The 26,637-nt window shown below is 36.4% G+C and overlaps 3 protein-coding genes across 9 annotated transcripts in view; 1 reads left to right on the top strand and 2 right to left on the bottom strand.

The window, feature by feature from the left end:
- Nucleotides 1–7,248: 7,248 nt before the first annotated feature.
- Nucleotides 7,249–11,458, top strand: LOC134839398 (cationic amino acid transporter 3-like). Its single transcript, XM_063854931.1, has 2 exons — nucleotides 7,249–7,934; nucleotides 10,204–11,458. The coding sequence occupies exons 1-2, from the start codon at nucleotides 7,424–7,426 to the stop codon at nucleotides 11,373–11,375; spliced, it is 1,683 nt and encodes a 560-aa protein (XP_063711001.1). The 5' UTR covers nucleotides 7,249–7,423; the 3' UTR covers nucleotides 11,376–11,458.
- Nucleotides 11,459–15,191: 3,733 nt separating this feature from the next.
- On the bottom strand, nucleotides 15,192–22,184 carry LOC134840617 (protein regulator of cytokinesis 1-like). Its single transcript, XM_063856550.1, has 6 exons — nucleotides 21,946–22,184; nucleotides 21,337–21,626; nucleotides 19,236–19,953; nucleotides 18,667–18,860; nucleotides 17,620–18,074; nucleotides 15,192–15,755 (listed from the first exon to the last, which is right to left on the bottom strand). The coding sequence occupies exons 1-6, from the start codon at nucleotides 22,162–22,164 to the stop codon at nucleotides 15,451–15,453; spliced, it is 2,181 nt and encodes a 726-aa protein (XP_063712620.1). The 5' UTR covers nucleotides 22,165–22,184; the 3' UTR covers nucleotides 15,192–15,450.
- Nucleotides 22,185–23,170: 986 nt separating this feature from the next.
- The window catches only part of LOC134840615 (leucine-rich repeat-containing protein 43-like), a 34,490-nt gene continuing 31,023 nt past the window's right edge, over nucleotides 23,171–26,637 (bottom strand). For all 7 annotated transcript variants that reach the window (XM_063856541.1, XM_063856545.1, XM_063856543.1 and 4 more), the window contains 2 exons: nucleotides 24,333–24,378; nucleotides 23,171–23,644 (listed from right to left, as the gene is read on the bottom strand). In XM_063856541.1, coding sequence (XP_063712611.1) covers nucleotides 23,508–23,644; nucleotides 24,333–24,378 — 183 coding nt within the window. In that variant the 3' untranslated portion in view covers nucleotides 23,171–23,507. The remainder of the gene's footprint in view (nucleotides 23,645–24,332; nucleotides 24,379–26,637) is intronic.

Here is a 26,637-nt window from a genome sequence, read left to right as displayed (position 1 = left end):
ATTTTTAAACAACACTAAAAAAGTTTTTTGAAGATTTTTAACACACATTTTTTTTCCAACTAGACTCTATTGAAGCTTTTTTGTCATAAAAAAATGATTTAGTTTTTTGGATGAGGAAAAAATTTCATACAGTTTTCATGTATGAAAATGGTCAAATAAGCGTTTTACAATAGAAAAGTAAGAATATTTAAAAATAATTGGAAACGTGTGTGGGTATTTTCAAATAAGATTAAAAGGTGTTTTTTTTTATTGAGAGCATTTTAATTATCACATTTATGAGTTTTATTATAGGTCGAAAAAATACGCGGATCAACTAAGTTTCAATTATGACAATTGTATGATAAACAGTTTTTTAAATAAAAAAAGTAAAGTATTCAGATATCATTGAAAATCATCTTTACGTGGTTTTAAAAACATTTATTTGGGTTTTCGTAGATTGAGAGTATTTCGAGTGTCAAAATTAAGATTCAATGTTTGGACGAGTAAATGCTCATCAAATAATTTACAAATATGAGATTTATAAAAAGCTGTTTTTCACAAAAAGCAGTTCAACAAATTTTCAGAAATCTTGCAAAATCTTTTTCTGAAATTTTTAACAGCCTTTTGGCTGTCAAAATTGGAGTTTTAATATGCGTTTCGAAGCGATTGATTTAGCAGTTTCAACTATGTGGCAGTTGTGGGTTTTGCAAACGGAAACTAAAAGAGATGCACTTAATACAAAATGGTCTCCAAAGCATGGCGGGACAAACAAAACATTCAAACTTTCAGAAGAGTGAAAAAAAGTGATACAAATATTAAAAAGCAGATTTGTTTGAAAGCTCTGCTCCAGAGATTGGGGAAGTTGTTAGTGGACGTAATAAACTCAAAATATTTGCAAATAATGTGGGAACAAAAACAGTTCGGAAACAATTGGGAGGTGGAAAAAAGAAATACAAGGGTAGGACAAGAAGAGCCATTTAGGTAGTAGATCGAATCGATATTAGAACCAGAAGTAGATCGAAAAACATTCGCTCTCGCAAAGACATTTTTGACATTAGAGAATGAGTGTAAACCAAAGTCATTTTCGGTACGATGCTTTTACAAATTCTTCATTGGAGATTTTTGATAAAGTCCCAGTTTTGGAAACAAATTTGTCATCTTTCACACAAGAAGTATTCCCCAGTACTTCTCTGGATGAAAGCAGTATTGAGTTTTAAATTGAAACGTATCGTAATCTCTACTCGAATATGCATGATACCCATCCTCATTTGAAGCTTCATTTATTCAAAGGAAGATTGTTTGATGCTTTCAAAAAAGAAAAAGCAGGACATAAAGCGAAATCGGAGGAAGATTCAGATGAGGAACCACAAACTTACTTAATTTATGTAAACTATCTACTACAATCTCTATTCTCCAATTATGAGGTTTACTTCAACACTACAATCGTTCACAACGTCAATGGATTATACCCTCATAAGGCACGAATATCGAATGAATTCAACTCGTCAGCAGTGAGTAATAAAGGAATACTTGCTTGTCATGGCTACAGTTTTGAAGAAAATCCTGATGCATTTGATATGCATCCATTCACTGATAGAGCAAATTCCTTAGGAATAAGGATGACTTTTTCACTCTATGGAAGACTCGCCATTGATTTGCTTACTTGCGAAAAAATGTTACTACCAAACACCAAAGTACGAATTAAACTTATTCGAGCTAGACCTAATTTTTATATGCTATCTGATAATCCAAATGTCAATCTGAAAATTGTTGATTGTTCACTGTTTACAAGAAGAATTTAAGTTGCTGAACCTAATCATCAATACTTGCAATGGAATCTGGAAAGAGATGCTGCTCAAAACAATAAAATGGAAACGATAGCACAACCCTCTATCATTTCATCTCGTCAAAACCAATTCATGCAAGAAAATAAATTCAATAACGCACCAAGAAGAACAGTAGCTGTTGCATGAATATAAATTCAGCTGTTGCAGGATATTTTCTTGAGAACCCTTTCAGCTATCAAAAATTCCATTTGAGAGAGGTAAGAATTGTTCGGGGTGGAAGAGCAATTGTTTCATTAGATACAACTTCTCCTTGTCGTCCTTATGGCACAACATTGAAAGCAATGCAGTTTAACGAAGATTTCCCAGCTCTTCCTATGGAAGATTTTCAAAATCACTATATTCAAGTTTTTGATTTGACTTCACTACAGGATGCAGCTGAACAGTAGTGGAGAAAGCTTGAGATTAGAAATGTTTTTCCAGTTTCCCTTGGAGCAAGTAACGGAAGTGATAGTCTTGGGAGAAAAACTATCAAATATTCAAATTGACAAATTTGGAACAGTCGCTAAAATTGTTCTCGATGTTCTCAGTCGCTAAAAATGAAGAATTTTCAGGTTCCTATAAAAATGTTGTAACTTTTTTGGGACTTTTCGTTGTTATTGTCTCTGTAATATCTGTTTTGTTTTTCTTCAGACTTAAATCTCCACAAAAAGTTGACAATGAATGCTGTTTAATTGAAAACCCGAGAAATGTCTTCAAACTAGACTGTAAACCGGTGTTCAATAATCTTTGTCCAATTGATAAGACTTGTGTATGGGACTTTGTTGATTCAATATCTAAATGCGTGTAAGTCACGAATCTTAGTTTTTATCCTAATTTAAAGTATCAAACTATCTATTTCTTTGTTTTTAGATGTAAATCAGCTAATAATTGCAAAGATGGATAATTTTTTACTTCTGCAAATTATTTAAAGAATCCCTGAACTCAGGTACAAGTACATGGCATCTTACCCCTCTAATAAAGTACCTCGACTAAGAAAATACTCTTTTGCAATTGTTAACTCAGCCCCGAGCAATAGTAGAGGGCAACACTGGATCATGATAGCACGATTGGAAAAAACTTATTACTTTGTTGATTCTTTGGGTCGAAAAAAAACAATTTGTTCTTATCTAACAAAAAAGTATTGGCGAATGGTTCCCAGAAAACTACAAAAAACTGATAATTTGTTTTACGCAATTTACGCAATTTATTCAGCATTTCTTCTTTTTCAATTCTACCAGAGAATTTGAATAAAATTCATGATGTGCATGTTTTGAATTTTTTAAGTAATTTTATGTAAACTTATAGTTTTTTATTTGTAAGTGTAAATTATGGCAGTAAATTTACTGTACGGTGCAGTGATTTAGTAATTTTCTTTGTAATTTAATTTTTTTAAACAAAAAGTTTGACTTTTTTCGAAGTTTCAGAAGGTTTCAACTTTGCTTCTAGTAGATTGAAAGTAGATTCTCCAATAAATTAGATGGAATTATAGCTAACCTTATCGTGTTCTGAAGTTTTTTGAAAATTTTTCATTTTTTTTGGTAAAACTTTTAAGTTTTTACCCAAAAACTCTTACCATTGAATTACCATGTTCCGAAAAACTAATTAAAAGACCTTCATTACACGATCTACACGTAATCAACCTTTGATATTTACAAATTAGATAAAACGCGCCAAAAGTTTTGCGAAAAAACTACACATTTCCACGCAAAAACCAAAAAAAATACGTTTTTCTTTCTCTTACCATCACACTGAAAACTTACCATTGGTATTCTTTATCTTAATACATTGTAGACTCTATGCCCAATCTTAATACATAGCATGGGAGATCGAAAGTCTATAACGTATCTTAATACATGGAGTCTCCCATGCTCCCCCCCCCCCCCCCCTGATCAGCCTCAACATCTACTACTGCTCTTGTTTTTGAGGCAGCTCCGGTTTTGCTTATTTTCTTTTCTCGGTTTTTAAGTTTTTCCGTTTTTTCTGTCATTGTTAACTTTTTGTTCCAAATTTCGAAGACAGAAACGGACTATTTGTGCTCGGGGTATTTTTTTACTCCAAATTTTGACAAGTTATGACTTTAACTAGCTACTTTTGACCTGTTTTTTTTTGTGTCATTTCAAAAAGTGAAAAATATAAAAAACTTATCCATATCTTAAAATTAACACAATTACATCGACTTTGAAAGAGAGTCGGAACCTTCAGGGCTACTCCCTGATACGAGCACTATTGTTGTTCCGACTTTCGTCCTGTTTCTCTTTTTTTGTCATTGTTACTTTGTTGTTCCGACTTTCGTAGTGAGTGACAGAACATTTGTGCTCGGGGTGGTTTTTATTTCTCAGACAAACTTCGACTATAACTAGCAATTTTTGACGTGATTTTTCACATGTGATCTTGTTTCGTACACAATTTGGGAAAACTAATGCGAGATATAATAAGGCGAGAGCAGGGGCTTAATCTGTCTTAGATATTGTTTCAAATTAAAATGAAGCATGCTATTTGGTGTTTTTATAAACTATGTGGGAAACGTATCACTTTGTACTTAACATCGCGTGTAGCGGGATGTTTTTGAAAATGATGGTTTTATATAAAAACTTTAATTCTTTTTTAAAGTGAACGCTACTGCCCTGAGCTTACAAGAGAGTTTTTCTCTTACCTCGTTTTCCTGCACGCTTTCCCTCACCTGTCTCTATTACGTTCTCACGGCTTGCTTGATTTCTATACCTACTCAAATCAGCATCATTTTTTTCTTGACCAACTAAAAAACCCTATCTTTTGCGTCACGTTGAGCTAAACCACCCCCGACTCTCACCTACGACCACAAAATAGTGGAGGGATGAAAGTCGGGATGAACCTGGGGAGAAGTGTGGTGGGTGGTGGGTGGGGTTTTACTTTTGATGGGACGCGAGCGGGTCGGCGGATGGACTTATTTAATGTGGTATAGTGTACGGGTCATTAGATTACCATTAGCGAAAAATTATATAATTTAGATGAATATGAGCGAGTATAAAAAACGAGAAGGCTGTGAGATATGCAAGAAAGATGCAGAATTTACGTACAGGTATGATCAATGCAATCTAAAAAAGTTTCAACCGGTTTATTATTTTAAAGACAATGGATCGTAATGGATTTCATATCCATTTTTAATTTCAAAAATGTAATTATAATCCTTAAGCTTGAAATTTTTTGGCTATAAAACCCATTGAATTGATCTTTTTTTTCAAAAAAAAAGTCCAGTGCGGGTATGTACATGACCTTTCCAAAAAAACACGAACTGCTAGCCGCAAAAAGTCTAATCATGTTGGATTCGTCTTTTCGCAATCGGATTTTTTTGCCATAGTTTAGATACTCAATCGTTTTTTATATGAGTTTCAACTTGTCAATAACGCTCTAAAAATTGAACACATCTGGATTTACAGGCCTTAGTAATTGTTTTGTTTTTTGTTAATTTTTTTTGATGTACTCGTTTTTGGTATGTTGAGCCAAGTTCTATTCTGGCACTTTTGTTCATCTTCCGCTATGGTTCCGATTGGATTGGAATGGGTTAGATTAACTCATCAAATTCAAGTGCTCTTTTTGAACCCTCCTCCTTCTCTCACACACACACACACGCCACACACACCTTGATCCTATAATTTTGAGGAGTTGCTTTAGCCACCTCAAAAAATTCAGCGTACCAAGATAGCGTTCGGTATGATAATTGAGGCTGTTGATTTTGGATCTACACTGAGAAAGTGCTCCCACCTTTCAATTTTAGTTGTCCACCGAAATTGCCCTTGGAAGCAACTGTTTTCAGGCCTCGGGCTAATTTTATTAGTATCATTCGAAAAGTGTCGTTCTCTTGATCTCAATTTCTTCTAAAAACAGAATTTTCACATGTGATCTTGTTTCGTAAAGTTTTGCTGGCTTAAGCATTACCAATTTGAAATTGAAATGGCTTAATCCGTCTTAGAAACTGTTTGAATTTAAAATGAGGCATTTATTTTGGTGTAGTAAAACTTTTTCTAAGTGGGAAACGTATCATTTTGTACTTAACGTGGTGTGTGGTGGGATGGTTTTCAAAAACAATTTCATACAAAATTCAAATTTTTTCATCTTTTTTTAAAAAAAATTTGTCCCTTTTTAAAGTGAACACTATTAAATGAAGCTTAAAAGGGAGGAACCTTCAGGACTACTCCCCGATTCGAACAACCTTGTTGTTCGGACTTTCGTAGAAAATGCGAAATATATTGGCTGGGGGGGGGGGGGGTTTGATTCAGACAAAATGGACAATTTAACTGAAGTTATTGACGAAATGTTTTCACATCATTTTGTCGTCTTGGGCTCCAAACTAAAAAGATATTTCACCAGCGAATTGAAAATTTCTGTTTTGGCCTAGTTGGGATAATTCACGCGCAATATTTTGCGTTCTTATAACTCTCGTAAGCGGCAAAGAATGCGTTCCAAACTGAATTGATCCAATATTTTAGGCTCAATAAAAAATACGCTAAACACACCCTTTTTGTTTTACATAGTCACTGGTGGATAAAATGAAAAAAAGGGAAAACAAATCTTTCTTTTTATTTGTCGATTTCTTCGTCATTTATTCAATCAAAAAAAAAACTTTTTGAATGGACTTGAAGTTCAGTCAGAACATTCAGTGCTCCGCCCTGGTATACAAGCAGTCTTGTTTCCGATTTGAATATTGCTAAGTATAGAAATGAAAAAAGGTATGACTTGCAATGTCTTGTTTTTTTTGAAAAGAAATGTCCTCAAGGTCGCCTGAAGAGCCAACCAGGGAAAATTAAATATATGGACAGAAGGCTTTTTTTACTTTTTTTTGTACTAACTTATTGCTAATTGTCAACTACTCCCATTGAGAGGCCGGTCTTAAAGAAGAATGGTCCCATTGCAGAAAAAGACTTGGGCAGAACGATGCAATTGGGCTGATACGGTTGCGAGCTTGCTAGACCGTAGGCACGGACTGTTTTTGAATACGCCTGATCGATATCAATTCGAGCCATGCCAATGCGAGAGACTTTTCATACTTTGAAAATGGCGCCACATCTGGACCCAGATCCAAAATTGCATAGTATCGCCGAGAGCTTGAGTCTGGGAAATCTGCACATAAAATTGCAAAAGGTCCATGGGTCGCGCAGACTCTTCCGATCTCCCATAGACTCCTCCATATCTGTGTGTGCCGTGTGTGTGTGTGTGTGTGGGGGGGGGGGGGTGGGGGGGAATGATTAAGTTATCTAGCACCCACAATATCTCTTTTTAAAGTGAGGGGACCTTAGAAGTTGTACGTAAGTGTGGAAGAATTGTACGTTGATCTTAATTTTCAATTACCATATGCGTCAGAGCAATTAACAATAAACAACTAAAAATTCAAAATTCAACAGAGAGGTTAGGTGTCAGCGTCGTAAGTCTTAAAACGAACTTCAAACAAGCAAAAACGAACCATCATTGAGTTTAAGACGAAAAAAAGCACAGCACCAAACAACTGTAGCATATATTGAATTGAGAAGTAAACCATACGCTTGTGTTCATTAATTCACATTCTCATTTTCTTGATTGTTTATATTTTCGAAAAGCGTAAAAATGGTGATCTTGATATATTTTTAACAAAAACATCACTCAAAATGTGGGGTAAAGTTCTTCATAAAATCACGAGAAAAAAAACTATCCAAGGCGATGTTCTGGCCACAGAATTACATCGGTGTCTGAGCACTTTCGACTTAGTGGTCATCGGTGTGTCGAACATGATGGGCAGCGGGATCTACGTGCTCTCGGGCGTCATAGCACACCACACTTCGGGTCCAGCTCTTCCGCTATGCTTCTTAGTAGCCGCTATCGCCAGTTCCATGTCGGCGTCGTGTTACGCCGAGTTCGCGAGTCGTGTTCCGAAGGCTGGTTCTGCTTATATCTACACTTACATTACAATGGGCGAACTGGCGGCGTTTCTGATTGGCTGGAATGTTATTCTCGAACATATCATTGCAATTGCTGCTCTTAGCCGAGGTTTGATAGGCTATTTGAACACTGCAACGCATGAGTCTGTTTCGGATACGCTTCATGAGGTGTTCCGGGAGCACGACTGGGATCCTTACGTCATACCTATCATTCTGACAGCTGCACTCATCGTATGTTTAGGTAAATTACGAATTATCAGATTTAGTGAAGAGTACTTCTATTTTCTTTATAAGGTTCAGTTGTATGTTTTGAAACATTTGGTGGTATTATAATGAGGTGGTGTAATGGTGTTAGGGATCGAGCATACCCCCATCCCCGTACTCTCGATCCCTTATAAAACCCAGTAATGAAGAAGAGAAACCGACCTAACCATTTGACTTTAGTTTCATCGAATAACTTGTCAGTCCTACGAGTGGTCGCCACGTGTTCTCAGGGTCCAAATGTGTGTCAATCAGGATATAGTAAGAACATTAAAGCGTTTTTTCTTATTCAAAAAGCCTCGCTTGGAAAAACATAACTTTGGGAAAATTTAGCATGTTTCTTCGCAAAAACTTTTCAAAATTGGGTACTTCTGCGAGAAGTCGTCAAAAGTGATAATTAGTCAACAGCGACAATGCGAACGCACAACTCAACTCGTACGAGGCAAAAAAAATTGTACCCAGCGACCCTAAGAGGCTTTTAATTAAAATGAGTGATTAAATATTCGCTTTAAAATTGTATGGAGAACAACGTGGTAACTATGGTAGGGTTTTTAAACAGCGATCTCATCGGTAGTTGACTTTGTGTCGCATCCGGTAGCGATCGTGTCCAGCAACCATATGATTACGGGTTCAATTCGCGCTCGCTGCAATTTCTAACTTTAGCTCCATAGCTTGGTTAACTTTAGATAATTGATTTATCACTTCGGTAAGCGCCTCTGGCTAGTTAACAAAAAGTTGTTTCTAGCAACAGTTTCCAATAAAAAACTGATTGAAAAGATTTAAAATCGATTAAGCATTGATTTAAAAAAAACTTTTAGAAAGAAAACTTTTCAAAATAACATCTGTTTATCCGAAATCTGACGCTGAGCGCGTTTGAATGGGACTGCTGTCAATCGAAGTACCAGTTTTAAGCCCGAACAGTGCGGCGCAAAAAAAATACAGGATCGACTCGTAAAATAATAAATAACATTGCAATACCCAACAAATTGGCCTTTGTTCTGATGGGGAGACTTTCTTACGGTAAGATTTAAAGCCGTTCGGACCGTTACCTTTATTTACAGAAAGAACAAGAACCTGCACATACTGGAATGAGGGAAATGGTACACGCTACGATTCACAACTCACGCGGTTGTAAAATAACAAAGTGTACCTTCAGTTGGCAAAATATTTGAACGTTTAAGCAGCTTTAAAAATTTTGGAAAGGAGCCGTTCGAGAATTTTGGATTTTAAGCAAGCTTCAATCAATGCGTATTTATTATTCAATGTTTTTTTTTCATTCTGACTAATTGGAGCAAATATGAGGTATTTGGATTGGGCCATACGTACCCAAAACAAGACCCAAAACCATAACTGCTAATAGGCCGTTTGTGGGCTTACAAACGGCTTATTAGCATTCATGGTTTTGGGTCTTGTTTTGAGTGCGTATGTCAAAAGATCCAAGAATCCAAGAAATCCGTTTACAAGATCCAAGAAAACAAACAACTCAGTAGAGTGTTGGACAGAGCGAAGAAGAGTTGCGCTCACCCAACAATCCACAAATTCATTCAGTTCGTGTGAAAACAAGAAAGCATGGATCTACTGAACAATCTCCCCCCCCCCCCTTTTCAAGAAAGGGGGGGGGGAGAGATTGTTAAGTAGGGTAGATTTACTTGCAGGGAATTTTCATCCAATCAGAATGCAGCAAAACTGGAATTTACGTACAACGCTCTAGTGCGAATTTACTGTTTTTATTTACAGTGGTGGAGATTCTTTGGTAGATACAATAGCGGGGGGGGGGGGGGGGTTATTGATTAGATCCGAAAGCATGAAGCCGGAATGATAATCAAGTAATCGAATCCACAAAAGAGTGCTACAAAAGTAGCTAAAAACGAGAAAAGTCAATCTTCAATGATTGAATTGCTAAAATACAACAAAAACTACACAAAATTTGAAGCATTTTAACGGATTGTTTGATAATATTTAATTCTGCTTCGGATGTTTCTAGTTCTGTGTTCTCTCAACATTTGACGTAACTCGTTTCTGATTAAATGTTGCCGGTACGAATAGTCGATTGATGCAAACACTCGCGGTCGAAAAATGGTCGAAACCGACGAAAAATATATATTTTTAAAAAAATCCAAGCTTCGTAGATTTCTGAATAGTATTTTCGTGGCTTTTCGGGCACAACAGTTGTTCGCTGTAAGAACTTAACAGCTCGTATGTTTTTACTTTTCCGCGTCGATAAATTGTGTTTGCATATTTTGTTTCAGGAGTAAAAAGTTCAGCTCTTTTCAACACAATCCTGAGCACAATTACAGTTATCATCGCGTCATTTGTCGTCATAAGCGGAACTATTCTGGCAGATTTCTCAAACTGGCACGATTTTCTTCCCTATGGCCCTTCGTCCATTTTTGAAGGCGCGGCTCAAGCTTACTTTGCTTTTGTTGGCCTCGATGTTGTAGCAACCGCAAGCGAGGAAGCTTTGAACCCTTTCAAGACGGTCCCCCGAGCAATCGGCCTCTCGTTGCTTGTCGTCTCCGTTATCTACATACTTTCCTCTGCAGCTTTAACGCTCATGGTTCCTTATACGGAAATTGTTGACGATTCGGCTTTGTCGGCGGCGTTCGTTTATCACGGTTGGAAATGGGCCGAGTATATTATTACGTTCGGAGCTCTTGCCGCTATGACCGGGTCGCTTTTAGGCACCGTTTTTGCCGTATCACGATGCACTTACGCTCTTGCAGTGGACGGAACCCTTTTCAAGTTTCTTGCCAAGATCAACTCAAAAACTCAGACTCCGATCATTGCAACTCTTGTTATGACTTCAATAGCAATGATCTTTGCGTTCTTTCTTCCTATGGAAATTTTAGCCGAACTGCTTTCAATGGGGACACTACTAGCTTATTTTGTAGTAGCTCTAGCGACCATTATGATCAGATACCACCCGTTAGACCTTATTACAGGGTTACCATTTGACACTCAGGAGCAATCAGAAAATGCGCGCCTGGTTAAGAGTTGCAAGTGGGAAAGAAACCAGACCATTTCACTCTCGCTTTTCCTGGTTTTCGCCATTTTGACCAATCTGTTTCTGGCACTTGCAAAGCACAATTCGAATCGAGATTACGCTTTCACGACTTACGTAATTCTGATATGCGTATTTTCACTTTTAATGGCAGGTTCAATCATTTATTTTTCGGTTGTATCACAAGAAAACCCTTCGGAACCTGCATACAAAGTACCATTTAACCCGTTCATGCCCGCAGCTTCAATTTTTGTGAACTTTTACCTGATTACTCATTTAAAGCTTATAACTTGGGTCCTAATTTTTGGCTGGGTTATAGTTGGATTGGTGGTTTACGCTACTTATGGAAATTTCCACAGTGTTTTGGAAGATACGCAGCCTTCAGATCCGACAACAAAGAAAGAAGAAAAAGTTAATTAATTCAAAACTAATGCTATCAATGACGGTGTAAAAATCAGATTTTAAATAAAGTTTTAGCCATAATTCAAATATCTTCTATCTTTTTCGTATTGTATTACAATGCACGAGCCTGAACTTTTTTGAAGTTGTTTAGATTTATTTTAAGTGAAAACACAATGAATTATTTCTCTTCTTAACCAAAAATAACACACGCGAGACAATACAAAGATTGCATGGTAAATTAGCAGACAGACAATGAGACTTAAGCAAAAAAAAATTTTCCAAATTCAAAAAAAAACTAAAACTTGATATGATAGATTTGTCGCAAATGATAATAAATTGGTTCCAAACGATATCTAGTAACAGAGTTATTTATACGGATCTTCATTTTGAAGAAAACATGCAAAAAAACACCATCCTTGCCATTCGAATAAATTTGCCAAGTGAAAATTAAGTCAACGAGACTTGGGTAGACACCAGTTGAGCCGAAAAAAAACGATGTCATATAAATTTTTGAGCAATAATTTTTACGCCCCATTCTTAAATTCAAAAGAAACATAATATTCTTTTTTTTTCATTTAAGACGACGCAAAAGGAAGTAAATGAACCTATATATCATGAATCGATCCCGTTCATTTAAACACCGCCATCTAGACACCTTTTAACAGTTGAAAAAGAATCTATGAACGCAAGTAAACAGAAAAAATATTGACCAGTTTTCTTTGAAAAAATCGCAACTTTCGAATCTCCAAGTAAAAATAGATGCCCTTAAAGCTCTTTGAAGTTCTAGAACAATTTATGGTCTCGCAAGCGAAGACACCCTAGATTGGAGAGAACTGAGTCTCTAAATTTGTTGACGATGATACTTCGCCCATCATCCGCTTTTTGCTAATTAGTTTGAACGGTCTAAATTTACTCCAATTTTTCTTAAGCACAGACAAATAATAGCAAGTCAAATAGTGTGTTAATAACTAACCACATTTGTGCCACAACGAGCGTTCGTTGAGAAAAAATTAGCAACGAAAACACAGCCTACGTCATAGTTCATTCCAGTAGCTTTGTGATGAGAGGTAAACTAAAGACTGCTGATTATACTAGCCTTAAAGATGAGTACTTCTAGTGTTGTAGCAAACATTCCTGATATAAAAAATAGGTCGACCTTTTTTTTGTCGTCAAAATTAACTTTCCGAGCTCTCCAAATGCACTAAAAAACCTTGTTTTGGCCATATTTTCTGCGCCGCTAAAAAAAAACAGGCCAAAAAAGGCGTTTTTAGACACTTTTTGGAAAATTTTGACCAGAAAAATTGCGTTTTTCGTCTTGCGCTACCCCCTCAAAATTGGTAACAGTAGCAGCGAAGGCTCCTTTAGAAATTTTTAGGGTCCGTCAGCCAAAAATGTATATCTCAAAGTAGTACAAAGGGGGACCATTTGAGTCGGCAGGAGGTCGAATCCCTGAGGAGGGGGGGGGGGGGGGGGGGGCGTCCGCTACCTCCCTCAATCCGCCCTTGTTTAGTTTATGTTATGATTATTTTTAAATATAATATTTTGGTTGAAGCTTCCAAACCTTTCAGCAAATCGGTCAAATGAAGCAAAAAAAACCCTCAGTAGATATCAGCACATTTCACAAATATGCTCAAAGTGGAAACAAATAAAATAAAATTTATTTTTTCATAATTTGGCGGAAAAATAATTTTAAGATGAAAATCGTGATGACCAAGTTTGTTGAGTTACGTTCAAAAACGATGCAGATACATTCAAAAAAACGTTATTTGACAACCTAGCTCGAGTGCATTGAAATTCTGTATAAATCAAGTCACTGAATTTTGTTTAAAAATTAGCATGATAACACCCAAAATTTTAGCGGTTCCTAAAATTTTGACGTTTAAGCCAAAGCCGAAAGTTTGAAAGCAATAAAGACAACGAAAACCTAAAAAGGCTCAGTGCCAAAATTGGTTCAAGTCGATTAATGAACTGGCTGGCGGAAACAAAACGCTGGTTACATACAAAGGTGATAATTTATCGCGCATTAGCAATTTTTCCATTGTTGAACATGGATGAGGGAAACATTGAAATCAAATTTTAAATTTCATTCTTAGAATATAATGAAACAAAAGCTATTGTTCCCACCCGCCCTAAGAACTTCATGGTTAAATTTTTATTATTTAAGTGCAAAAACTGTTTTTTAACATCCTTGTTTAAAAGCATTGAAATTTTAAAATAAAATGTTACTGTGTTTTTCGATTAGGCAAGAAAAGTAATTGACAATGCAACATGACAATGACAACACCCAACAAAGCAAATCGATTATTTTATTTTGTATTTTCGAAGGCAAGACGTAAAAATAAATCCAAAGTTTGGAAGCCATAAAAAGTCAGAGAACTAAAAACTGCTTAAGGCCTAAACTCGTTCCAGTCGCGTAGGGACATGGTTGGAACAACAATATGCTAAGTACACGTTGTAGTTTCATTTATAGCAAAAATTATTATTCCCATCTCCCCTAAAAAATTTCAAGAAAATTTCAATGCAGTTGGGACAAGTTACAGCACAAGTGCGATTTGAACCAGCCATCATTAGATTGCTGGGCACCATCACTGCCGAAGCGCCAAAACTACACGCTACTTTCAAGAATAACGCACAACCTGCTATGTAAAAAAAAACCATTTTTCGGAGACCGCGACAAGATTGAAAACGGGGAGAAATGCTGTATTCGGGGAGTGTTTCAGTTTTTTTCTTTGTTTTCTACGCAAAATCAGCTACCCAAACATTCATCAGACTGAGTTGAGTCATAGATCATATTGAAACCCTTTCAATCGTGGTTCGAACGGCATTAAAAAGTTTTTAAAAAATTCAAAATAAAAAGAAAAAATTTCCCAGTGTCGAGAAATACCGGTTTGAAATTTTTGATTTTTCGTCTAATTTCGACATTAGCTTATTTATGCTAAAATTGAGCCTAAAAAATTTAGGTTTATGCAGCTGAAGTTAGTTTTCTGAGTTTTTAGCTTCATCTTAGGAATCAAAAACTTAAAAAATTTTTGGAAAAATTTCTTAAAAATTAAAAAAGTTTTTTTTTGACTTTTTTGTTTTTCTTGTTATTTTTCTTGAAAAACTGTTTTCCAACTTGCATATTTTTCAATGACTGACGAAAATGCCTAATCTCTACTTTTTCGCTCTGATTCCTTTATCACTTCACGCCGAAGAAATGACAATAATTTGAAAAAATAATTTTGTATTTTTTTAAAACTGGTCGGGCATTGATAAATTTTCGAAATTCATGAAAGCTTAACTTTTGAAATCATTTCGCAACAAACCCAACTGCGATGAAAGAAAAAAAATGGACAGATTATTTAACCTCAATTCCTTCCATTGAATTCCACCTCAACTTCTAATAGAATAAATCATAACCCTGCTTTGTTGATTTACTGAAACTTCAGTTGAATGAGCGCACCCCGTTTTGGTCATTACACTTGTTCGGTTTTCTCTCAAAACGATGGAACAATGAAAAAATTATATTAAAATCTAAATAAAATCACGCCCGAGTTTTGTTCGGGAAAATATTCAAACTCAACAAAACGATTTATTAGCAAACATAACTCATTGAATAAGCACACTCTTAAGTACAACCTCATAGCTACAAACAACAAATTAGCAATGCTTTTTCAAAAAAACAAATTAACATAATTTTCACCAGGCCGAATATATCACCATTTTATTTCAAGTACAAAATTAAGTAACATCTGTTACAAGAGCAGGATGGTCACGTTTAATTTAATTTTTTTTTGAGGAAAAAATGATACGACCGTATTATCAACGTCGCACAAAAATCTCAAAATTTACAGAATGAAAAAAAAAATTTTTCTCGACAAACCTCTTTATGACTACGTGCCCAACCTACCGATGAAAAATCATGACTTTGAAGCCTTGCTCTAAAAACTGAGATCGAAAGATTTGCGAATAATTATTGAAAGCTGGAACACGAGCTATAATCAATACGCGCAACAGTTATAGTCTTTTCTTTCTTTTTCTTGATTCTCAAAGTGAATTTTTCTCAGCTTTCTGTCGCTTGATTTTCTGTTTAATTCTATTATGAATGTTCTTTTTAAGGCGACGATCTAACGTGGTCTGTAACCAGCATACTTGAAGCCAAGTCGGTGTTGGCCTGGATTTTATTACTGAAAGTACTGTAGGTCTCGTGTAGCATACTGATCTCGACTGGGTCGGCATGATTGGGTCCCAAATTTGACAAATGAGTTAGATTTCCTAGTGCGTTTGTGAATCCTACTCGGGATTCATTCATATCTTGGATCCGTCTCGATCGTCTTTTGACCATGGGTGCATTGTTCTCAGTGTTTTGTCCAGCGGAGTTGCCTGGCTTAAGAGGGGTTGCCGGTTCTTTTTGTGCCACTAAACAAAGCATCTCATAAGACATAGGCAACAGACTTTTTCAAATTTTTTTAGAATTTTGAATAAACAATTTAGCAACTTCAATCCTTTTAAAACTCAAGAATCTTCTATGATTGCCATTTTTTTCATTAAAATAAATCAATTAGAGAAATTGGATCAATAAATAAATTTTTGCTTTCCGCCCAGAAATCATTCACTTTAAGAAATATCATTCACATTTTTTCGCGCCATTACCGCTTTTGTTGTTGGAAAGAAAAAATTGCCTTCCTTTTAGCAAATGGAAGTAATTGGAACGAAATAAGAAATCAAGTCTTTCCGTCTTTGATATTCTAATTAATTGTCAGCAATATCTAAGTTTCATACATTGCGGGTGACAAATAATATTTCAACCATAGCTTAGGTATCCAAGTAGTCCAGTGACACTTGAATCGCTGAAAACGTTACAAAACAAGGCTCAAAAAAGTTCCTCTCATTTGAACTAGTTTTTATCGGCATCACCAATTTTTGGAAGAAAAAACCCGTAATGCGTCAACTCGCAACAAAAGACAACATGCAAAAAACACAGAGGCGAAGCTGCGCTTCGTAAACACTTGCGAGAAAACGACCAAAAAGCAGCTCTATCAAGTGACATAAGAAAAAGTAGAAATAAGCCTCGAATTTGCAAAAAATCGAGGTTTAGCAAAAACTCCAGCAAAAATCTGCGATCTAGCAAATTTGAGTATCACGCACTAACCATTCAGCCACGGATGCTTAAAATCCCCAAAAACTGGCCACCAGTAACGCAGCTACATATGCTAATAAATTGCTAATTCGATGCAGCAAAAGTAGCACCAATACAAAAAGATACAATTTTGCATGTTATAAATCGCACATCATATAGCCACATTATGTATAAATTATGCATTTCAAAAAATTGCGAGATATATTGAGTTAGAAAATTTCTGAAATCGAGATTTAAGTATTGTTATGTTGGTTGAAACAAATAGCTTTCTTCGGTTCACATGATGAATTAAAAATGGATCAACTGTCTAAACTTATAACTATTCGAATGTCAAAGCGCATGTTATCAATAAGCTGTAAAGGTGCAACATATTGCCAATCATTTTGTATTGCCAATTCCATGCAGCAAATATTGTTGCTTTAAGTCGCAACAAAATTTGCGACTAAGGTTGGAAAAAAAAGAAAGATCGTACTATAACACATTGCTTCCCAAGTGTAACACAGAGGCGAAGTTGCACTTCGCATACACAAGCACAAATATGACCGATAATGCTACTGGGAAAAACTGAATGAATAAAATTCGAGTCTACAAAATTTCTTAAGTGACGCTATCCAATTATGAGTCTACATAGTTGCTAAGTGACGCAAGCCAATTATGACGCATTAGCAGTACCAGTCAATTTGAAAAAAAAAGAAACGTACCAACTAACATGCCCCAATTTATAGAGCGGACGCATTTTAATTAGTATACGAAAAAGTTCATTAAAAACATCCGACCGTGTCCAGTTTCGAACCTATATTTTGTTGCTAGTCTCCTTCCCTACCTCTACGCTACAGATCCATGATACCTTGAAGCTAAAGTGCTATTTCTAATATAATAGTCGGCATTAATATCCTTAGCATTGGCTGTAAGTAATAGCTGGATCAAAATGAACATTTTGTCGCAACAATATTTGCGACTTAGGTTAGAAAAAAAGAAAGTTCATAGTACGAACTTAAGACAAAATTCTGAAGTCAAAATTAATTTTTAAGCCATGCAAGTTGTCGCTTTCCTTAAAACTTGTGAGTTGTCGCGGTACATAAAAACCATTCTCGAAAATTCTGATAACACTAACATGACATGTCCTAGTAGGAGCTAACTTACACTTTGAAGGCCCAGCAGGCTCTGTCTTCTTTTTCTGCAGCTGTGCCAGAGACCTTCTTTTTGCCTTCTGATTCGGGTTCAATCCAATCGTTGCAATCTTGCTTCCCCCAGCAACTACGCCTGCGATTGCCCCGATACCTCTCAGAGGACCGCTTTGCACTCCGAAATTGGGTTGCCTTGTCAACTTTCCCAGAGGTGCTTTCTGTCCTATTACTCCCGAATTCACAGGTCGAGGGAAGTTTTGTTGCGATTGCATTACGGGCGGCGCCTTTTTGGCGCTCAGTAGCACGTTTTTGCTCTTGTTGCTGCTGCTTGAGCTAGTGAATTTTGTGTGGTTGTTAGCATGGGTGGCATTCATTGTGGTACCAAATTTGGTTTTCTTTGGAGTCTTCGGACCCCCCTGGAGTGCTCCGCCCATCGCTCCCGCTCCTCGTTTGGTCGCTCCAGTCCCGAACCTAACGAGAAAAGACAAAAAACTGTTTATAGTGAACACCAGGAGCGCCCCCATTTCGGAGTGATGACTACGGTTTTAATGCTTGGTTCACAGAGAATCATAGCAAGTGGCGAATATCTAAGTTTGACTAACAGAAAAGGCAGACAGTGTAAATAAACTGTTGCGTGCATGTGCATTGTTCACTTCATCGATTAATGTTACTGCGCTTTTTGAGTGAGAATATGAACGGAATTAAGACATTTCTCGTCATGATGATATCATAAAGCGTTTTGGTGTGAGAAATAGACGCATTGAGTTCAATTGAATTGATCTAAAAATTGTTACTTTTTACCGAGTAATGAAGCGCCCCCACATGAAAAATCTTAGAGCCGCGCCTGGTCAACACTACTAAACAGAAATATACTGAAAGCCGAGTTTAGATAACATAGCTAGCGCTTGATATCAATAAAAACTGAGCTCCGTGCTTCAAAACTGTGATCTTTAGACTCTAACTTATAACCTGAACTACATGATTCAACATTGCAACTTTCAAGATCACTTTCTAGATACTAAACTTTAGTCCAAAAAATGAGAACAGAAAAAAGCCTCCTCACCTCATTTCCTGCTCCTTCTCTCGCTCTTTCTCCTCGTGCTTCGCTCTCTTCAGAGCCTCTTTTTCCGCAGTCAACTCTTCTTTCTTCATCACTATCCAGTCTATTATGGGACAGTCATACACCAAGAACGGCTCGCCATACTCCAACTCCCATTGATCCACGCCAGATTTAATCTTCTCTTCCAGTTTCGGAATCTAGACAAGGGCAAACAGCATAGTATAAATGGGATCTTATTCTCATGTCTTAAGGATCAAATGCACGAAACTTCTCAACCAACCGATGTCTTTTACATTGTACTTAAAATGGCTCTCTATTGTACTCTCAATTGAGGCAAAAATAATTACTGGCAAACGCCTTCAAAAACGCTGTCTTGCTTTTCAGTTGACAAAGAAGAGTACATGAAATCGCAAATACAGAACAAAAATGGTAACAATTTTTCCCATCACTAAGTTTAGTAATACACAAACTTACAGCAAAGCAAAATAAACATTAATTTAAAAAAAATCAAAACACAAATTAAAAAGAACCATACATTTCACTTTGTCTCAATTGAATCATAGTTCGCTTACTTTCCGTTCGATCTCTCTTCTCTGGCGCTGCTCCTGCAGCAGTCCTTTTCCTCTTCCTCTGGCCAACAATCTCGCCGGATCATTAGCCTTTCTCTCCATATCCACAAACTCATCCCAAACTTCACAATGTTGCGCAAACAATTCCAAAATAGGCTTCGCCTTCTCGTAATAATCTTTCGTTTTCTCAAGCTCAGCTTCGTGCAATTCTAACAACGTCTCAGAGTACGTAGTTGAGAAATAAGGCTTGAACATGGTCTGTTTTCTGTCCTCACTTATATAAAGCGCGTTCCAGTATTGTTCAAGCTCACGGCGACAATTCATTACGAACTTTTCGATATTCTGTTTTCTTAATTCCATACACTTTTCAAGCTCTGCTTCTAAAGATTTAATATCACTAGGCCTTGACGTTGCGTGTCTGTGTAAAAACTGTTGCAGTTGTAACATTTGGAGATCCAACCTTGCATACATGGCTTCAAGATGCTCTCTGAGATTCATTGCCTTTTCCCGTAAAGCGTCTCGTTTTCTTTCCAACTGATGATGGAGGTTCTCGAGGTCTTTCAGAGACGAGAGGGAGAGAAGGTTGGCTGTTTCTAGTCCCAGTAGATGTCTAGAGAGAGAAGTGTCTTCCCATCTCTCCTCGAGGTCTTCGTAGAGATCTTTGATGCTCTCTTTTAGCTCCTCCGCTTGTGTCACTCTCTCAATCTTGACGAACTTCAGCCTGAAAAAAAACAACAAGAATCAAATTTAAAATTCAATTTGCCCACCAATAAAACTGCAACATTAGCCACATTTTTACACACAGAGGCGAAGCGGAGCTTCGCACCACTTGCAATACCACACACGAACGTACGCACACACACAAACACATAGCATGGCAAGCTAGCAGACAGAAGAAGAAACAAAAGCCACTAAGTCGAAAAAAAGAACATTTCGAAAAAACCATAACTACAAGTTTTCAGATATTTGTCAGGAATGATGTTCAATTTGCCGAAAACACTTTCAAAAACACAATAACTGGTGTTTAAAAAACATTCCGCCACAAAAATTGATCGGCAACTAAGCCGGCAAAAGTTGGTTAGACTCCCGTTGAGCAAAATTGTTTTCAATTGAAAATCTTTTGAAAGTTCCGAAACACACAAAAGCGTAAAAATCTATTTTTCCTTTAAAATAAAGCTTAACTATGTCACTCAATTGATAAAACATAAGCAAAAACAATTGAAGCCAAACAAACCAGCACAAAAACGAAAAAAAAATTACCAACTTAGTAAGTTTACAAAATACAGTAAGAAATCAAAGCACTTTCAGTTACAATAAAGATTACTTACAATCTAGCAAAAATCCGTAGCAAGGCAACTAAGTCGACCATATATACGCAGACACAACAGGTCGACAATTTTTCGAAAGGGAAAAAAGTTCTGGCCAGATTCAAACACAGGACCTTTACCACCTCAGGCGTAGTATTTTTCTCAAAAACCACGTGTGCCTGAAAACCTAATAAAGTTTGATTTTGATGCAGGCTATCATATGTTTTTCTGTAAATAATTTGTAAAACAAGAAAATTCCGTGATGCGGCAACAAAGCCGACAAAACATAATCAGACTAACGATAGTCCGAAAAAAAAAATTTGAAACGGAATATTTTGTCTTCAAAAACTTAGACATTACTTTTTAAAAAACTGGTCAATAGTAACAGTAGACCGGAAGTTTAACTTAAATTTGCACGTGCACACGTGAATGAAGTCTACAGATTTAAGTGATTTTGTTAAACAAGTTATTAACCCCAAAAAACAGTCAATATCTCTGTTTGATAACGCTTGCTTATCGCAAGCGTAATCAAATTTAAAAAGAACTGCGTAAGCCTTATAGTGCTATCTTTTGCCTGGTCCTGGGTTTTTTTACGATAAAAGTTACATTTTGGGCACCAAATACGGTGAATATCTATCTATTCAAAAAGACCGGTTTGACGCCTATTATTAATTTCAAAATAAACAGAAAAAAAACAGTTCTGAACTTAGTCCAATAACTGACTAATGGGCCTTATCTTCGACTGAAAAGATGATTCTGGTAACGCTAGCTAATCGAAGGCGTATTAATTAACACACCTCTCAACGTCATTTCTTATGGATTCCAGTTCACACTCGGCCGGGATTTGATCCGGCTGCACCGTAGTCGTAAACCTCTCCCCCAGCTCCTTGCACAACTCATTCGCGGTACACATCAACTTATTAAACTTATCCATTCGCTCCTTCTTCATTGCTCTCAGCGTCTGTGCTTCTGATTCGAGAAATGACTCCAGTTGCATCAATGGTAAGTTGGGTGGTTCTATCACTGCAGATAGTTTCAAAGCACTCGTGATCTGTTCAATGTCTCGTCTTGCAAGTTTTACACTCTCCTGTGAAAAAATAACTTTTTCAAATCTTCAAGTCATTACTGACTGTCAGCAAATTAAATATCCTGAAAAAAACTGAAAAAATTCGAATGAGAGCTAAATATTTTCTTAATGTGGACCGGGCGCAATTTAACGCGCAATTCTTGTTCGCTTTGTAATTCTAAAAAGAAATCATAAGTCAAACCGCGATTAATAAGTTTTGTCTTTCTCCTGAAAAACAAAACATCATTACGTATATATAAGTTTCTTCGCTACGTTCATTGATTCTCAAATAGTGCCTTCCTTTCCTTCTCACATGGATGGTCGGAAAAAATTAGTGTACCTGTAACTTATGCAATATGCTCGTTTCCTCCTGGGTCATCCCACTGAAAACTCGGTTGATAATTGACAGCGCCTCCTCCACCCTCTCAGCCTGACATGACTCATTCACTCCTATCTCGTCCCAGATGGCCAATATCCCATCGCAGAATAGCCCAGTCTGCTCCTGCAGCTTCTGCTTGAAGTGTTCTGCCGCATTGCCTCTGCTCGAATTCGTTGTCATCACTTCTGATCTGAAAAGAACCTATTTTGTGGCAACTTCTAATTACTAATTTAGCTATCAGAAGTTTAGCAAGAGGGAATATTTTAGGGCGCACGCGTTGTTTGTTGCGACAAATATCGACGAAAGAGGTCTCGTTCTGTTTCAGGTTAAGCAGGACGAGAAAAAGGAACCTAATGGTGGCAAAGATGTTTTCGTGGTTAAATCATCGATACTGTATAACACTTTGTTCATACTATATAATACAGTTAAATCTCATCAAAACAAACTGAGTCGTCGCATATCAAAACGCTGCAATTGTAGATAAAAACGTCGAATTTCTAAAAAAAAAAAACTGCTTAGGCTTTCCCATTTCCTTGTTCAGTTAAGGCCAAAAATGAGCCGCTGTTGGGATCATTAAAATACTACAAAATGACAATTTTGCCGAGATGCCGGGCACACTAACTAAGTCTGCAGCCGACTTCCAGTAGAATTTCGCAAAATATTTTTATTATAACAGCCCAAAATAAAAAAATCAATCAACTCTCAAGGGAAAAATTTGAACATTTTAGTTCCGTGTCGTGTCACGTTTATTGAGTCAATGATGATCTCGTTGAAGCCCCATGCCATTTCCGTAAACAAAAAATAGGCTCCGGTTCACAATGATAGTCAATGCAGCAAACACTTTTCTTGAATTTAATGAGTTATATAGACTTTTGATGACTAAGTCTAAAGACTTTTGATGAATAGATTCTCACAACTAAAACTGGATTAATACTGATTCCTCTAAGGGTTTTAGCGGTATTAGCTGTAACGGAAAAAAACACTACTTTTAGTTTCATGAGAAACAAATTAGGATCACTTTTCGATTGCCAGTAACGCCATATGATAGTCGATTCTATAATATAATTGGGAAACGCTCTCATCTCAATCCCTTCAAGGTGAACTTGCAAAGAAAGTGCTATCGCTGACTTACTTACGAATATACCGACTTCTTAGATCTGACATCTTCCAAACCACAATTTAAAGCTACAGAATAAACAATTTATTCGCTATCCAGCTATGATGAATTTCACATATATACAGCTATATACAATTCAATTCCAAAATATACAACACCTATGAGTTGAAATGATTCAAGAAACTATCCTATAGGGGCGATATGCAAATTCCTGACAGATAAGCATGGAATCGTCGGTAGCAGCTTACTATGATTGAGTTTGATGATATGCCATTGAAATTTGGGATCCAATTTATGCGAACAGAGCACTATCTTAGTGACATCCCAAGTTAAATTTTAGTTCCAAGACACTTTTTGAAATGAATTCGCTCTGTTTTAAATGTCATTCAATGATGTAATATCATTTTTAAAACCACTGGTCGTGTTCTTTGACGAACTGTTTAGTTTTGGTCCAGCGTCTTAGATCCACCTCTGCTAGAAGCACTATGGGTGGGGGCAACACTTCAGCTTCTTCCTCTCCCATTCCCAAGCCCTTCTTCTTGTCTGAAACAGAGGAACCCGTAGAACGACAAGACAACTCTCAAAAATAAACAACTCTCTTTCATCTAAAATTATACCAAAACACAGTCTAGATTAGCGGCAAACACTGATTCATGCGCATTATACCACTCCGGCCAATGTGAGTGTAGCGGAGCACGCGGTCGCTACTATGACAATGCCGCGTTTCAAACTAACTTTGAATATTGTCCCTTTTTAAGCTTTTCGATTCGATAGTCTCACATTTATAGTCTCGATTTTTCAGCTCATCCTATTCAACATTTTGCGAGTTGTGTTTTGTTGCGAGTTGTCGTGATACCAGAGAAAACAACTTGATAACCACGCCTTAACCAGAAAATTAGACCCGCAATCTGCAAAACATTAGGTCGAATTAAATATCGTCACCCGCGCCAAAAAATAGCACGTCTGCTGTCAAATTTTACGTTACCAGAAAAATTAAGAAAGAGATCGATCACTTAGTTTAAAAGTCTCAGAGATTTTTCAGCCAATCCGATTCTACGTTTTGCAAGTTGACTTACTGTTTAAATGTCCGTGTAATTTTAAGGAGGTTAGCTTGGAGTGTAAATTCAGTTCAAATGGACAATTTATCGAAAACGAGCTCAAAAAACTACAGGCTAGAAAAAAATCCATCAAAGGAACATCATTGAAAACTAGAGTTAGAAAACGTACATACCTTTACCACCACTGGGTTTCGTTGCCTTTTTCTTGTCCTTCTTATCCTGAAACAGAAACAGACTTCTTTCAAATATATTTGACACCATGAAGAACCCTTACGCCAAAAAATAACTATTGTTAACTTATGACTCAAACGAAGCGGTGATTCGCCCAACTTGTGATTCACAAATCGTAAGTTCAGAACAAAACGAGAAAATCAAGAAAACAGTTGTGTATGGCAATTTTTTTCGGCTAAAATTGTTCACTCTGACGTTTTAAACATGCCTAAATGCTTGCTTTAAAAACATAGAAGACTAGCGATAAAAAATCTAGAAAAAAAAATGCTTCAATTTTTCTCTGCAAAAAAAATTAAAATAAACAAAGAAAGAAATAAGGATAGCCGGTTGCTGTGATAGTAGCACAAAATTTCCCGACCACAGTCGTAAAACTACAAAAAAAAACTTTTTTTTAATCTTCAAATAAGCGTCGCTTCTTCTGCGTGCGTGACTATAGAACTATACAAACGCGTAAAAAAATAGTGAATTGGGCATAAAACACTACAATTGTCTTCAGTAAAAATTAAAAAAAAAATTCTTTTCTTAATTTTTTTGCACTGAAAAATTTTAAATTGTACGAACATTTTTATGGCCAGTAAAGCGCTCAGAGAAGCTTCCAAAATTGGTGTTCTTTTTAGCCATTTAGAATGCTTTTCACAACACTGGAAAAAATTCTTGGAATTTTTTTAATGTTCCAATCACTACTGAAAGCGCATGGAAAAGAAAACAATCACCCGAATGCAAAGTTCCTCCACAATTTTCAAATGATCGGAACAACAACACATCGCAAAACAAATATTTGAAAAAGTCTCAATGAACTCTGAGCTCAAGTACAACAGACAAAAATTGATTTATTGTTTTGGAAAATTTCGATGCAAAAGAAGATCATGACGAAATTTAAGAATTGTTTAAGATTGCCAGCTTTTTAAATTTAGATGAAAACTGGAGCAAGAGGTATTTTTTTATTCCGTTGCAAACCATAAAATTGAAACCCACTTTCGAAATTAGCAGATCACGTTTCTTGTGATCTTTTCCCTTAAGCTGTTCGATACTTTGCCCCCTTTAAACAAGGTAAATGAACTTGAAAAGAAATAAAATTCGAACTGCTTAAAATCAAATTTGATGTGATCAAAAATTCCTGCTTTTTATTTGAAAGAAAAAAAAGATAACGACCAATTTCAATGTCTTCATTACGTTCATTGACACGGCAAAAAAACTAGACAGAAAGTCGCACAATCTGCCTAACAACTGTTATGCGATAACTCGTCGACAAAGGCAATTTGTCGATAGCAACTATTCGAATTTTTTGAAAACGACGATTCGCATGAGGCGATAAATCGTAATGGGTGATGAGTAACTATTGATCCGACCATTGAAAATGGGGAGAAACTTTGTATTCGGGTGTTTTAATTTTTTTATCTTCCACGCAAAATCAGGTACCACAAATAATCATCGGACTGGGTTGAGTGATCTATCATAAGAAAACCCTTTCAGTCATGATCCGAACCGAATTTAGAAATTTCCAAAAAGTTTTCCCAGTGCCGAGAAAAATTGATTTGAAATTATTGATTTCTCGTCTCAATTCCAGCGAATAAAGCAAGCAAGCAGGCTTTCAACAACTAATTATGCCTAAATTCAGACCTTAAAATTTGATTTTAAGCAAGTAGAAGTAGTTTTTTGAGTTTTCAGCTTCATTTTGGGAATCAAAAACTTAAATACATTTGAAAACTTTCTGAAAAAACTTAATTTTTTAAAAAGTTTTTCTGGCCATTTTTCTACAATGTTTAAATTGAAAAAAAAATTGACGCTTAGAGAACAATCAGTCGCATTAAAAGCCCTTAGTTTGAAATCTTTCTGTTTTTTCTACCTTTCGAAACAACATCTTTGCTTCTAAATTCTTACTGTATCATATGTCTCTGCAAATCACCATTGGTCAGCGTTGGAACCAGTAAATTTGTTTTTGACGGGTAAAACTTCAACAGAAACCAACACAAGTCGAGGTCATTTTCTGGGGGGATGCAAAATTTTTTCATCCTGCTCCTGTTTTTCTAGCGTTAAATATGCTATAAAAGAAAAAAAACTCAGTCCACCCTTAAGCCACCCCGCTAGCTTTACATTGAGCACGTACGGAAAAAATGGCATAAAGACGGTGGTAATTAATTGGTCACTAGCTTAAACAGCTCAACGGCAAAGAATTAAGGGATCGGCCTTATTTGAATAGCAATGAGGGGGGATAACTTCCTTTTACAAGGTTCCTGCCCGAACGAC

This window comes from Symsagittifera roscoffensis, chromosome 2, assembly GCF_963678635.1.
Source record: "Symsagittifera roscoffensis chromosome 2, txSymRosc1.1, whole genome shotgun sequence".
NCBI lineage: Eukaryota > Metazoa > Xenacoelomorpha > Acoela > Convolutidae > Symsagittifera > Symsagittifera roscoffensis.
This window is presented reverse-complemented; position numbering and strand designations above follow the sequence as displayed.